Source organism: Mytilus edulis, chromosome 5, assembly GCF_963676685.1.
Source record: "Mytilus edulis chromosome 5, xbMytEdul2.2, whole genome shotgun sequence".
NCBI classification, from domain to species: domain Eukaryota; kingdom Metazoa; phylum Mollusca; class Bivalvia; order Mytilida; family Mytilidae; genus Mytilus; species Mytilus edulis.
In genome coordinates, this window is record NC_092348.1 from 65,874,179 (window position 1) to 65,890,204 (window position 16,026).

Sequence of the window (16,026 nt, forward strand, 5' to 3'; positions counted from 1 at the left end):
TTATTTGTGTATTTATTTCATTCACTAACACCATGTTCACAGTTTTATTCATGTTTTGATAATTTTTTCCTCATAAAATATTCAAATTTTCAAATTTTCGGCATTATCTAGGTGAAATTCTCAAAATTCTGCTCTTTGACCCCAAATCGTAATTTTTTAACCCAAAACGGCAAACTTTTGAAAAATTTTATGAGGCTGTACAAATTCCTCACACTGAACGATGTCCATTCCAAGTGTTTTGTACATAAAACGACATTTTATGTCAAAAAAGTATACTAGTTTGGCTTCAATTCTTCCATATTCTTTCAAAAAAAATGTTCCCTCATTTCAAATTCTCGTAAATTCCGTAAATTTCGTCTGATTTTGACACGGTTTTCAACAAACGGAAGCCCCATGTTTACACTTTCATCCGGGTATTCATCAAAGAAAGATAACTCATGTTTGCACTGTTTTGAGTGGGAAACATAAAAGATGTATTCCGATCCCGGTAAAACGGGACTCATCGTCAGTTGTCTGAAGCGTGAATCATGTAAACCGGGACTCATCGGCGAAAGGGTTAAGAAACAGAATCTACAAACATCACAAACTTTTTTGTATAGCATAAATTGTGAAAATGTATGATTATTTTTTAATCAGATTATATTCAACTACTAAAAAGGTATACTGCAGGCTGAATTTTGGTATATTTTTAAGCAAACAAAAATATTGAAAGACAATAATATATGTATTTTTTCAAACTTTCAAAAAAAAAAACAAAAAAAAAGCGTCTTTGTACATCAGAGGATTGCAATTATTAATTTATATGAAGCAAGGAATTGTTATATTCAGGTAGTACAAGTTAAACAGCAAAACCTAAGAATAGGAAACCAGTTCAGAGATTTTTGAGAATGTTTTAATCTCTTTTTTTATTTTTTTATTGCTATTTATTATTTTTTTAAAAGAATTATTGGTCATCTACTTACTTTCAGTAATATTTTAAAGACCAATTCATTTGATGCTACATTTGTAGAACAATTTGGTGCTATTTCATTTTAATATTTAAGTGTGCACGGGTCGAAATAAGAAATACTAATTGTATCATATTTGAAAATAGCAGAATACAGAAATAACAATATACAGTTATAAACTCTGTATAGAAAAAGATGCAAACTTGTCCAACATCTTACCTCAATCTCTAAGCCAGTTACCCTGGCAGGTACCTGTTTATTATAGGGGTATAACTTTAATTCTGTTTTTCAAGATACTTTAGAACAGTATCTAAGCTTTTCAGCATTTCAGCATTTCAACTAACAACTATCATTTATTATTCACGCCTTGTAAAAGTTGTTTTGGCTTATTACTAAGATTTACAACAACTCCTGTTAACAGTTTATACTTCCTTCAACAAAGGCCTTTTTAGCAAAACTGAATGTACACGATTACCAATATTATCCAAAGGTCTCATTTTTTTTGTGGAGGCAATTGTTTAAAACTCACTGCTAAAAGAACCTGAAACTTGATATTTACATTTGAACAATTATTTCTTAGGTTCAGGAGCAAGACTAGAAAACACTTATATCTTGTCTAATCCTCATACAGAATTTGAATAGGATGTAAAATTTACTACAAGTTTAGTCAAAAACTCCATCATGCATTATAACGTGATGTGGTATCCATCAACTCACCAATCAGAACTAAAAAAATACACATATATGCAAAAGACCCATTTCCATTTTATAAGATATTCTAATTAAGATCATACCATATTCATGAATATAAATTCATTATAATACATGTATTCTCAAATATAACCCCTGAACTATAACTTACATTTTGATGAAGCTTGTCAGCTTGTGACTGTACAGAAGCAAGCTCTACATTGAGTTCCCGTACTTGATCTTCTAGTTTCTGGATTTCATCAAACTGATGAGAAGTTCTTTTCTTGGACTCGTCCAGCTGACGTTCCAAATTACTTATCATGCCTGATTTGGTGTCAACCTACAACATCAAATGACATTTTTATTTATAATAATATATAGAAGCTAACTTGCTGTCAAAAATATGGACACTTGAAACAGGTACTGTAAATTCAGAAATTATTTTGAGGTTTTTTTTATTGCAATAGCAAAAAAAGGATTTTTCTCAAAATTGTAAAAATTAAAATAATTAAAGTCTAAAATGATAAAATCGCAAAAATAAATGCACGCAATAATTTTTGAATTTACAGTATTAGTTTTCGCAATTTAACAACTTCAACTAAATTAGTTTATACTCAAAACACAAATTAACTACAATGAAAATTATTAAAGCACTCTCATCATGCTTATAGAAGAAAATGGTTTAAATTCAATTAGTTGAAAAATAAATTATTTTTTTTTATTGATTTACCTACATTGACATGTAAACTTTTTAAATCAGTACTTCAAGATTTTAAGGCAGCATCATTTGTAATGTTTATTTTGATTGGACAATGTCACTTATTTTTATGATATCAATTCACAAATTGATGCTATCGAAATGTACATACAACCACAGACAACATGTGGCAGATTTTAAATATAAGATTTGACGTTGTTTTCTGTCAGTTTCATTAATATAGAGATAACAATATTGTATTTAAAGTTAGATGGCATCAATTGGTGATTCCGAGGTTGCAAATTCAACTTAATTTGAGCCCATCAAATAACAAATTGATGCTGTCAGAGCTAAAGATACAATACATATATCTGTTAAGTATACTACATTAACTTATACTTGATAATCATACCTCAGCCTGTGTTGTTCTGAACCTTTGTTTCAGTTGGTCCAATTCTCTCTCTAACTGGTTAACCTAACAAAATATTGATACTCATATTATCAACAAATATATATAAACTTATGTATTATATCAAGAAATGTTTTCACATATAAAATTGTATGTGTCACCTAGTTATTTCTGAGTAAATGAGTTATTTTGGAAGAAAAACAAGAATGTGTCCCAAGTACACAGATGCCCTACTCACACTATCATTTTCTATGTTCAGTGGACCGTGAAATTGAGGTAAAAACTCAAATTTGGCATTAAAATTAGAAAGATCATATCATAGGGAGCATGTGTACTAAGTTTCAAGTTGATTGGACTTCAACTTCATCAAAAACTACCTTGACTAAAAACTTTACCTTGAAGCGGGACGAACGGATGGAAGCAGAGACCAGAAAACATAATGCCTCTACTATCGTAGGTGGGGCATCAAAAATCAAGCAAAGTTTCCTCAAAATGTAAAACCAAAAGTAATGTTGAAAACTAGTGACAATCTCCTAAATACTTTATCAATTGATTTCATAGAAGTATACATTCCCAAAATCTATATCTGATCCTCAATGTCAATACTTTCGATCTTAAGGTATTGTATTGATCCAAAAATGTTAAATTTTGATAAGACAAAAATAGTCTATAAACAATATAACTTGCAATGGATTGATTTGATGCTTGTCACTGAGTTTTTTTCATAAACATCAATATATGCTATTAAATACTGAATATTTTTAATTATTGAATTACCTTCTCAGCAAATTTGCTGTTTGACTCTTGTAGTGAAACATGTTCCATCTTTAACCTTTTGATAGCATCCTCTCTTCTCTTGACCTACAATATATATCATTATAACTACATGCTTTGTATCTTTCAAGTCCTCATTACATGTTTGAGTGTAATAAAAGTCTGATAATAATTGATTGATTGTTGGTTGCTTAATGTCCAGTGGCAAATATTTCATGCATATTCAGGACGAGAGCAATTTTACAATAAATACTATAGGTAGGTCTTGAAATAATAGAGGCCATCTGGGATAATGGTTGGGGAAATTTGGACTGCCACTGGAAAATGAGGGTATATTGGATAAGAACAGAAATTTTGCCTTCCAACAAGCCACCTACGGACCCCTCAAAGAGTTGTTGCAAGGGTTCTAAACGTGCAAAGAACGTGGCACTCTCCTTACACGAGGCATCGGAAAGTCTGATAATATAACAAAGTAACAGGAATCTTTTTTGAATATATAAAACATAAAACATTATAACGACCATCCATATTTTCTTACTATTATTTGTATGGATAATTTTGTTTGTGCAGTAAAATTTTCTTACATCACCACTAATTAGATGCTCTTTGTTGAATACTTTAAAACTAGTCAGAAATAAACTGTTGAAATGGCTTAACTATCTTTCAGAATGAACATTTATTTCAAAAACATATGACCACCAATGCACCATCCTCATAGGTAGTCAAATACAACTCTAGTAGCAAATAAAAGAACAAAAAACAAATTTCTATTTACCTCAGAGCTAAGAACATCTTGTTCACTCTGTGCATTTATAGCAAATGCCTGAATCCTTGCCTCCAATCTGCCATTCTCTTCTACTGCTTCCCTGTACTGTTGTTTGACTGTTTCCAAATCATGTTCTTGCTGCTGGATAGTTATCTCCCTTCTTGATAGCTGGAATAAATAATAAACCAGTTATCTCCCTTTCACTTATGTGATAACAGCAAAAAACAGATACCTTGCTAGACACTATTTTTTTCAGATGTTCATTAAAATACCGGGTAAACAAATCAATTTTGCTGATAAATCTTTTTCCTGTTTTCTACTTTCGACTTTGCAGAATTCTTTCCTATACATTTTCAAACTTTCTAGTTGTATTTGTGATGGGGAAGCTTGACAAAGTTTGTGATGGGGAAGCTTGACAAAGTTTGTGATGGGGAAGCTTGACAAAGTTTGTGATGGGGAAGCTTGACAAAGTTTGTGATGTGATGGAGAAGCTTGACAAAGTTTGTGATGGGGAAGCTTGACAAAGTTTGTGATGGAGAAGCTTGACAAAGTTTGTGATGGGGAAGCTTGACAAAGTTTGTGATGGGGAAGCTTGACAAACTTTGTGATGGGGAAGCTTGACAAAGTTTGTGATGGGGAAGCTTGACAAACTTTGTGATGGAGAAGCTTGACAAAGTTTGTGATGGGGAAGCTTGACAAAGTTTGTGATGGGGAAGCTTGACAAACTTTGTGATGGGGAAGCTTGACAAAGTTTGTGATGGGGAAGCTTGACAAACTTTGTGATGGAGAAGCTTGACAAAGTTTGTGATGGGGAAGCTTGACAAAGTTTGTGATGGGGAAGCTTGACAAACTTTGTGATGGGGAAGCTTGACAAAGTTTGTGATGGGGAAGCTTGACAAACTTTGTGATGGGGAAGCTTGACAAAGTTTGTGATGGGGAAGCTTGACAAAGTTTGTGATGGGGAAGCTTGACAAAGTTTGTGATGGAGAAGCTTGACAAAGTTTGTGATGGAGAAGCTTGAAAAAGTTTGTCAAAGTTTGTGATGGGGAAGCTTGACAAAGTTTGTGATGGGGAAGCTTGACAAAGTTTGTGATGGGGAAGCTTGACAAAGTTTGTGATGGGGAAGCTTGATAAAGTTTGTGATGGAGAAGTTTGTCAAAGTTTGTGATGGGGAAGCTTGACAAAGTTTGTGATGGGGAAGCTTGACAAAGTTTGTGATGGAGAAGCTTGACAAAGTTTGTGATGGGGAAGCTTGACAGATTGTGATGGGGAAGCTTGACAAAGTTTGTGATGGGGAAGCTTGACAAAGTTTGTGATGGAGAAGCTTGACAGATTGTGATGGGGAAGCTTGACAAAGTTTGTGATGGGGAAGCTTGACAAAGTTTGTGATGGAGAAGCTTGACAGATTGTGATGGGGAAGCTTGACAAAGTTTGTGATGGGGAAGCTTGACAAAGTTTGTGATGGGGAAGCTTGACAAAGTTTGTGATGGAGAAGCTTGACAGATTGTGATGGGGAAGCTTGACAAAGTTTGTGATGGGGAAGCTTGACAAAGTTTGTGATGGGGAAGCTTGACAAAGTTTGTGATGGGGAAGCTTGACAAAGTTTGTGATGGAGAAGCTTGACAAAGTTTGTGATGGAGAAGCTTGACAAAGTTTGTGATGGGGAAGCTTGACAAAGTTTGTGATGGGGAAGCTTGACAAACTTTGTGATGGGGAAGCTTGACAAACTTTGTGATGGGGAAGCTTGACAAAGTTTGTGATGGGGAAGCTTGACAAAGTTTGTCAAAGTTTGTGATGGGGAAGCTTGACAAAGTTTGTGATGGGGAAGCTTGACAAAGTTTGTGATGGAGAAGCTTGACAAAGTTTGTGATGGAGAAGCTTGACAAAGTTTGTCAAAGTTTGTGATGGGGAAGCTTGACAAAGTTTGTGATGGGGAAGCTTGATAAAGTTTGTGATGGAGAAGCTTGACAAAGTTTGTGATGGAGAAGCTTGACAAAGTTTGTGATGGGGAAGCTTGACAAAGTTTGTGATGGGGAAGCTTGACAAAGTTTGTGATGGGGAAGCTTGACAAAGTTTGTGATGGGGAAGCTTGACAAAGTTTGTGATGGGGAAGCTTGACAAAGTTTGTGATGGAGAAGCTTGACAGATTGTGATGGGGAAGCTTGACAAAGTTTGTGATGGGGAAGCTTGACAAAGTTTGTGATGGGGAAGCTTGACAAAGTTTGTGATGGAGAAGCTTGACAGATTGTGATGGGGAAGCTTGACAAAGTTTGTGATGGGGAAGCTTGACAAAGTTTGTGATGGGGAAGCTTGACAAAGTTTGTGATGGAGAAGCTTGACAAAGTTTGTGATGGAGAAGCTTGACAAAGTTTGTGATGGGGAAGCTTGACAAAGTTTGTGATGGGGAAGCTTGACAAACTTTGTGATGGGGAAGCTTGACAAACTTTGTGATGGGGAAGCTTGACAAAGTTTGTGATGGGGAAGCTTGACAAAGTTTGTCAAAGTTTGTGATGGGGAAGCTTGACAAAGTTTGTGATGGGGAAGCTTGACAAAGTTTGTGATGGAGAAGCTTGACAAAGTTTGTGATGGAGAAGCTTGACAAACTTTGTGATGGAGAAGCTTGACAAAGTTTGTGATGGGGAAGCTTGACAAAGTTTGTGATGGGGAAGCTTGACAAAGTTTGTGATGGGGAAGCTTGACAAAGTTTGTCAAAGTTTGTGATGGGGAAGCTTGACAAAGTTTGTGATGGAGAAGCTTGACAAAGTTTGTGATGGAGAAGCTTGACAAAGTTTGTGATGGGGAAGGTTGACAAAGTTTGTGATGGGGAAGCTTGAAAAAGTTTGTCAAAGTTTGTGATGGGGAAGCTTGACAAACTTTGTGATGGGGAAGCTTGACAAAGTTTGTGATGGGGAAGCTTGACAAAGTTTGTGATGGGGAAGCTTGACAAAGTTTGTGATGGAGAAGCTTGACAAACTTTGTGATGGGGAAGCTTGACAAAGTTTGTGATGGAGAAGCTTGACAAAGTTTGTGATGGGGAAGCTTGACAAAGTTTGTGATGGGGAAGCTTGAAAAAGTTTGTCAAAGTTTGTGATGGGGAAGCTTGACAAACTTTGTGATGGGGAAGCTTGACAAAGTTTGTGATGGGGAAGCTTGACAAAGTTTGTGATGGGGAAGCTTGACAAAGTTTGTGATGGAGAAGCTTGACAGATTGTGATGGGGAAGCTTGACAAAGTTTGTGATGGAGAAGCTTGACAAAGTTTGTGATGGGGAAGCTTGACAAAGTTTGTGATGGGGAAGCTTGAAAAAGTTTGTCAAAGTTTGTGATGGGGAAGCTTGACAAACTTTGTGATGGGGAAGCTTGACAAAGTTTGTGATGGGGAAGCTTGACAAAGTTTGTGATGGGGAAGCTTGACAAAGTTTGTGATGGGGAAGCTTGAAAAAGTTTGTCAAAGTTTGTGATGGGGAAGCTTGACAAACTTTGTGATGGGGAAGCTTGACAAAGTTTGTGATGGGGAAGCTTGACAAAGTTTGTGATGGGGAAGCTTGACAAAGTTTGTGATGGAGAAGCTTGACAAAGTTTGTCAAAGTTTGTGATGGGGAAGCTTGACAAAGTTTGTGATGGGGAAGCTTGACAAAGTTTGTGATGGGGAAGCTTGACAAAGTTTGTGATGAATTATATTTGTATTATTTTTCTACTTGTTGAAGTTAAAAAACAAGAATGTGTCCATAGTACACGAATGCCCCACTCGCACTATCATTTTCTATGTTCAGTGGACCATGAAATTGGGGTCAAAACTTTAATTTGGAATTAAAATTAGAAAGATCATATCATGGGGAACAAGTGTACTAAGTTTCAATTTGCTTGGAGTTCAACTTCTTCAAAAACTACCTTTACCAAAAACTTTAACCTGAAGCGGACGGACGAACGGAGGCACAGACCAGAAAACATAATGCCCCTCTACTATCGTAGGTGGGGCATAAAAATAACTGCCTATAAATGAAAAATATTTTTAAAATGTTATTTCACTTATATTAGAATTCCTATAATGCATATGGGTAATAAACAGAATACTGAAAATAACCAAAAGTCAAATAAATTGAATGCTAAATTTTTATCACAGACTATTATTTCAAATCTTCCTACATTATCTTTTATTTGGACTTACTATATCCTCAGATTTTCTTCTTTCTTCTTTAGCAATAGAGAAGTCCGACTCCAGCCTCTGAATTAGGGCATCTTTGTGTTCAAGCTCCCTGTGAATATCCTCCCTGTTCAGACTTAGTCGTTGAATCTGTTCTTCTCTTGACATCAGCTGGAAATACAAAAGATAGGTTTAGCTTAACAGTCATTTGAGAATAAATGGGTAAAAAATGGATGAAATATTTTGCATATAGCAATCTGCTAAAGTCCCTTCATTGCATTTGCAGATTTGTTTAATATTCAGCAATACATTTCCTAAGTGTTTTTCAGAATCACACTGGTATAATTCAGTGTATTTTACACTGCACTTGCTCATTTAAATTTTTTTTCTTTATTTTTAATCTTGAATTTACCACTCTCACCAACTTGCATAGACCAATTCAATACTTTTGTCTATATTAGACTTGGAATATAGAATGGCATCGCATTTAGCTTTGGAATTTTTAGATATCTGCAGGTTCAAAATACACTACATACCTGACCAGAACTCTGAGACAACTTTTCATGGAGTACACATATTTCAGCCTTCAGTCTATGGATGTCTTCTTCTCTATCAGCAAGCTCAGACTTCAATACAGTTTCACCTTGGCTTTTTGTCAGGTCTTTTTCTTGTGACTCTGTTTGGAGACGATCAATCTATAACAAATAAGTAAAATTTGTGTTAATTTCCAGTATTCCACTTAAAAAAAACTATTTAAATAAAAAAACATCAAAGTTTCAGAATTTTCAAGAAACCAGAATTTTAATGGGTACATGCAAACAGTCATTTTAATGTCTTTGTCATTTTGGTCTTTTGTGGATAGTTGTCTCATTGGCAATCATACCCCATCTTCTTTTTTATATATTGAGTAGAAATGAATTCATGCTTTTATTTTTTTTATTCAGTCTTTTAAACTTTTTTAGACTGAGAGAATCATGCTTTTGGCGAGACTAAAAAGTTTGAAAATAAGTCTCATATAATTTAAATTGAGCAGTGTATCAGACATATTATTAAGTTTAAGCAGTTAATAATCTCTTTGCATACCTCTCTAGCCTGTGCAGTGTATCGACTCTGCGATTGCTGTAGGTCTTGGTTCATAGACTCCATTTTTCTCTGGCTTTCTTGTAACTGTAAAATATTAAATTTTTCTGTTAAATTGTATACAAGTATATGAATCATAATAAAAATGGTCAAACATTTCCTTCTCCTTAATATTCTCTTAAAATGTCTTTCAGGTTTGTCTTTGTACCTTTCTTATAGTTCTGTGGTTTTATTATTCATGTATTGCTTTTTTTATTACTTTTTTTATTTGCCACTAAATGCACGTGTTTTTGCAATCTCTTTGTATAACTTTTAAAAACATTATCATCAATTTAAGAGTTCATCAATTGATATTCTTTAATAAAAGTAGCAAAACATCTATATAAGAAGGAGGTTGGAGGGGTCCTGATCCCAAAATCCTGAGGTCCCGAATTTAAAGAAATTTTATTCCTGAAATCCCGAAATCCCTCCCCCCCCCCTGAACTACACTCACTCTGACTTGATATTGTTTGACTTCATCCCTCATTTGTTTGACAACATCACCCCGGTGGTGAGCAGATCCGAGGGCCTCTCGTAACTTCTCTTCCAAATCACGATTCTCGTTCCTCATTTTAACAAGGCTGTCGTGTCTATCAGCAACCTATTAATGTAGATACAGAAAAATTCTATAACTTTTATAAGATCATTTTTGATGCAACAGCTGATGGATGCATGCAAATGTGATTGAAATGACAATGTGAAGGACTAGGACTATTCAAAAGACCAATTTACAAAATAAAAATACAATGAGAAGAAGGATATTAACACATCTAGATTTAAACTGTCAATGCTGTTTAAAACAAAGTGAAAGTAGAAGACCTATCAACATAGATATTTTAAATTTTCAAAGCATCGACATTTAGCACTGGGATTTAATCTGTACATGAAATAATAAGAGGGCTCTTCACATCAAAAGTGTTCATTTTTACAACTTTTCAGGCAGACAAATTTGAATTGATACATTTGAATTATTATAATTTTAAAACTAAATATTTTCCAATTTAATTATATATAGATTGTGCATATACTTGTATACAGACAGGATACTATTATAAATAACAAATGTAAACTTTATATGTCAAATCATTGATCCAAAATCAGACCTTATAAAATCCTTCATCATTATTGGAATATAACATGAAGTTTTGAACAAAATTTGTTTTATTACAAACTTCAGGCTTATTATTGAACAAAAAATGTTGGGATATACATAATAAAAGACATCCTGACTTGTTTATTTTCATTCATCTTTCAAAATTGAAGCAGATTTGTTATAACACACTATAGGTTGTTACTATATGCTGATGAGGAGTTATTTATATAGGGGAGAAAGCATACTAGATATACATAAGGTACTGGTATGTATGTTTAAATGACTGTTTATACATCTATAGCAAAAACAAAATAGTATCTTTTAGCAAAATTAAACAAAAAAACACCAGATATTCATTTTTACATAAGATAGTTTTATCAAGGTTCAATTCTCCTTGATTGCATAATACTTTTTAAACACATTTTAATATGTTCCTGTTTTACATGTTTTTTAACCAACTTCCAAAAATATATCAAAATGCAGCTAAATAATTCCAAATAGTTTAGCATGTTAAAGTATAAACAGCCATTAAGGAAAAGACAACTCCTTTCTAATTGTAAGGGTATTCTATTACTTCTAACTCTTGTTTTAATATTACATAAATAGGAACTTATGTCTATTAATTGAAACCGGAATCCCTGAAAGCCAATTCCTAAAAATAACTACAGCATTATACATAATGCTTTATTCCTTTATAGCTATTGTTCAGATATATTTATATATTCTTAGAATCTTATGAAATAAAAATCTCATCTGAAACAGCTAGAAATCCTTAATGATCTTAAAAGAAAACATTTAAATCATCATTAAATTGAGTTTTCCATGTGAAAAAAATATATGTAAATTTTGTAAAATTCAAATGAGGATTAGATTTGTTGACAAATGATTTTTTCCCCATTTCTTTAAATTTCTCTTTTTTTCATTATTTAATCCAATTGTTATTAAAGTGTAAAATTGAATATGTGCATATAGTAGACTAGCTTATTTCTTAAACACTGTCAATTTGCTATAGCAAGCTATTTCAGATGAGATGAAAATGTAAGAAAGCAAAGTTATGGCGTATTATTTGTTCTGTAGAAGTAACTGTAAGCCAAGCGAAAGAGAAGAAGTGACCACTTACACCATACTGATGAGAACCATACTACGAAAAAATTGTCAAATTTGTTAAAATATTTTTTCTATTAAAATATATTAAAAGCATTCTATTAAATCATTAACTCAAAAATAAAACATTAAAAAAACTGAACTATATTAATCTTCTGTAATTTAAAAATACATCAAAATTCATATAAAACTCAAAAAGATACTACACCAAATATCTGGTTATATTTGACATTAAAAGCAGTTAAACTAGACACATAGCAACAACAAGGAGCTGCACATCTGTAGTAAATACACCAGCAATCAGTCATGTAAACAAACTTTCTTGCAAACTAAAATTTTTTAAATTGAAATCAGAGTTATTCAGTTTAAATATATTGTTTATGAAACCTAAATTCAAGCAATTTTAAGGTAAAATCAATCCATTTTTTAATAATCTAAAATAAAACTAAGCTGACAATTTGCAAGGAAGATTGTTGCATGCAATGTATGAATGTATTCTGTGTTGACTTTTGAGGAGTCCAAAATGTTTAAATCTGTACAGACCGAGAGAATCTTGAATGATGTTTACCTCAGCAGTCAGAGCATCTCTAGTATCTTTTGAAGCACTCTGTAATTTATTCAAAGAAGTTGTCAGTTTCTGGACCTGAAAACACAAAACACAAGATATTAACGTTTTGCGATGATGGCAGGTCCAGATTATTAAACATGTGAAATGTGATAAATTTGAATTCAAATAAATTATTCTTTGAAATATTATCCATAGCTCATTTTTAAAGGCGTTAAACAAATTTCTATACTTTCATATTCAAAAACTTTTACGAAAATGCAGAATCAGGATTGCCAGTTGTTCAAGGTCTAAATATAGCAGACATTGCCAGGTAACATGCATGGCAAGGGAATGATTCCACAGAAGACACAGCTGAAAAATATGTCGGCAACATGCAAGCTGGTGTTAAAAGGATAGATGGAATCAAAAATCTATAAAAGGTAATTATAATCATTATTGTCAATATAATTAATGTAAAATATTAAATTTTCCATTATGAATAGTTTTGCATGCAATTAGATTGGAGTGAATTATCTCCCTTGTGACAACATTTATCTCCCTTTTAGTGATTTCTCTAAAAGAGATAATTTTAAATAATAACATGTGAACACTACACCCACGACAGTTAACAGGGTGATGGTTAAGACTATTAAACATGCATTAGTAAATTAAATAAAATAAACGTGCACATGTGCTCAATCTATGCTCATCTGGCATAAGGTGACAAGCATGAAAGCTAATTTTATCACAATATAATTTAGGAATCTGTATTTTGAATTTCTATCTTTTCTTATATATCAAATGTTATTTTTAGTTTAGATTTGACTGTGAAATTTGTAGCTTATTATTTTCTTCTCTTCAATATTCATGTTTTTCTTTATACTTTTTACTAAAATAAAACTAGTAAATAAATTTCCACTTGGCCTAAATAACTTACTTATTCTTTTGCCAAAGTAAAAAGACTACTGTTGCCATATTAAATATTAAAATTAAAAAGTTTTACAATCAAAAACCACATCAATAGTTGAATCATGCACCCACAACATAAAAAAGCTATAAGCTAACTACACTGAAGCTGTGTGAAACACTCTATATATTTTTCTACCTGTGCCAAAGATTCGGCATGTTGGGCTTTCAACGTTTGTTGCTCCGCCTCTGCTCGAGTTACCTTGGTTACGTTTGCACTGGCCTATGTAACAAATTCTCACTAATTATAATATCATTTCGGTTTTTAACCAAAAACAAATTTAACACAAATTTTCATCCTAGGTTCGTGATTTTTTAAGTACGAGATTACACAAGATATAGAACAAATACTAATTGAGGCATAAATAAGGAAAATTATTAAAAGCAATAGTGGGAAATAAATATTATTAGTCTACATTTTAAGATTATAGAAGGTATTCTTAACTAGTTTTAAGATTTTAATTTACTGCTTTCACTTTCCCCCCCCCCCCCCCCCCCACAAAAAAAAACAACAACTTACAACAGAAACAATTTATGTGTTTAATTTTCTTCGGATACAAATGGTCGCGGACCTCAATGTAAATTTTATCACAGAAACAAAGTTACCTTTCTATACCCATGGCTTTTTCTAGCATTCCCTAAAAGTCGGACAAAAAGTTCTTTCCAATAAGAATGGAAAATAAGTAAGCAGAATTTACAATATCATAAAGATTGCCCTACTAAAATTGGTTTCAAATAAACATAAGTTTTGTGTCAAAACTCCCAAAATGGCATTTAAAATAATGATTCCCAAACCATCCTAATAAACCCTTACGGATATCGATCAGTCTGGCTTCCCAAAATGATGTTAAAGTCATAAGAAACCTCAAATCAAAAAAAAATAATGCATATGATTTTTATAACTCAATGGATAGTTTTCATTATAAAACTTATGTACATATACTTTTTTCTGAAGAAAATTCTTTAATTTATTCATATTTAGAAGAAGTTTACTTTATTTGAATAGCTTCCTTCCAGCAAGCTATTCCCCCGACATATTTTCCGTATGCAAGGTGACCTCAGTGTGACCCATCTCGTAAAAATCCGGTGACCACAATACGCATGGATGTCCTTAAAATAAACTATTATCTGAATTTACATGTTAAACACGTGCTCAATTTCCATGCTTTTTTGTTTATTTTTCGTCAATTGTTGACAAACAGGTGACAATCGTTAAACTTCGGCTTCAAAACACGAACTTTAATTACCTGCCATATTTTCACAACAACACTGACCGATTGAGAAAAAAAATTGACAATTATACGAAATTTACACGAAAAAAATGATAAATTCGAGCACAGAAGACGAAGTTTAGGATGTTTGTATGCATTAGTTCAAGAATTGGAAGAACATTATTTTTCACCGGTCACTCGTTTCTTATGACTTTAAGTTGTGATGGGTAAGTTTAACTTTAGTTAGTTCCACCCTTACATAGAATCTGGGAAAATAATGTTTAATTATCTGTACACTAATATATGCTATGGTAAGTATGCATCTAAACAATTTATAAAAAAAATACAACACTCGAACACATCCATGCAGTGTTTAGAAACTCTTTCTATAGGCTCATTCTAATACTGAGCCAATATAATTTTTAGATAAATTGTTAAAATTATCAACACAGACTAATTAGGTCTCTCAAGGGAATGAACAGGAACCAAAAAAAAACTGTTATAACAAACAAAACCATGCAGGACCTTAAAACTGGGAATTCATAACACAAAACACAATTTTACAAATAAATGAGGTATTAAGCAAATGCTATTTTACTAAAGTAATTGTGCAATCAAAGCTATGTTGTTCCCAATTTATTCAGGATAATTTGCACCCACTTAAAGCTATGAATTCCCGGTCAATGCATATCATATAAATAAATAATACAGTGTTTTGCAAAGTTTTTCAAATGGTCTTGTAAATTTCTACAACAGTAATTACTTATTGTTACATTAAATGAAACAAAGCTGGTCATATATTTTTTTCAATCAAAAGTCTTTTATAACAGAATGACTAGCAAAGTAAAAAACCCTATGACTAAAGTAATAGATCTACAGGGAAAACTTATTTAAGCATATATTTATTATGTAAAAAGAACTTTCTACTTCAAACTGTGGATTTTATTATTTAAAAGTCAGAATACAGCATCCTTTTTAAGAAATTTAGGCTATATTAAAAAACAAGAAATATGTTATAATAAATGAAGTAAATGTTTCATTGCTTTCGTATAAATGTTGTTTCTAGTGGCTAAATAGCTGAAGAAAAGATATACATTTGCATCCCCTTTTTAGAGAAGTGTCTCTGTAAAGACTTGTTTGATATAGCTGTAATTTTTAAATAGATCCACCCCTGGTCATACCCAAGCTAAAGTCACATTTTTACTGTTAAAAAAAGTGGTGGTCTAATAGTGAAATTTCTACACTTTGGTTTCCATTGCGGTTGCAATACACAGGTCTATTTACAAACAAAAATGTTGTGATATTGTATTCTGACTTGGAGTAACAGCTTTAACATGTTATTATATATGGTCATCTGATGGTCATAGTGATTTTAAGTATATCTATAAAAGTGATATTGTGTGATTGCTTACATCAGATTTATAATTTTCGTTCATTCTCCTCAGTGACTCAATTTCTTCTTCTGCAACCTTGCATCTTGCTTCTAATCTGTGCATCTATAAATAGAACAACATTATTCCAAATCAGCAAACTTCCTTATAATTCACTTTAATAGCAATGA

The 16,026-nt window shown here is 32.7% G+C and overlaps 1 protein-coding gene across 44 annotated transcripts in view; it reads right to left on the bottom strand.

The window, feature by feature from the left end:
• The window catches only part of LOC139524252 (uncharacterized), an 82,982-nt gene that overhangs the window by 34,170 nt on the left and 32,786 nt on the right, over positions 1–16,026 (bottom strand). For 12 of the 44 annotated variants that reach the window (XM_071318951.1, XM_071318934.1, XM_071318936.1 and 9 more), the window contains 13 exons: positions 15,878–15,961; positions 13,394–13,477; positions 12,310–12,384; positions 11,758–11,778; positions 9,999–10,145; positions 9,509–9,592; positions 8,962–9,120; positions 8,450–8,596; positions 4,293–4,451; positions 3,521–3,604; positions 2,747–2,809; positions 1,810–1,977; positions 1,167–1,199 (listed from right to left, as the gene is read on the bottom strand). In XM_071318951.1, the coding sequence (XP_071175052.1) occupies positions 1,167–1,199; positions 1,810–1,977; positions 2,747–2,809; positions 3,521–3,604; positions 4,293–4,451; positions 8,450–8,596; positions 8,962–9,120; positions 9,509–9,592; positions 9,999–10,145; positions 11,758–11,778; positions 12,310–12,384; positions 13,394–13,477; positions 15,878–15,961 (1,308 nt within the window). The remainder of the gene's footprint in view (positions 1–1,166; positions 1,200–1,809; positions 1,978–2,746; positions 2,810–3,520; positions 3,605–4,292; positions 4,452–8,449; positions 8,597–8,961; positions 9,121–9,508; positions 9,593–9,998; positions 10,146–11,757; positions 11,779–12,309; positions 12,385–13,393; positions 13,478–15,877; positions 15,962–16,026) is intronic. The other 32 variants (XM_071318944.1, XM_071318957.1, XM_071318958.1 and 29 more) reach the window with 7 other exon arrangements.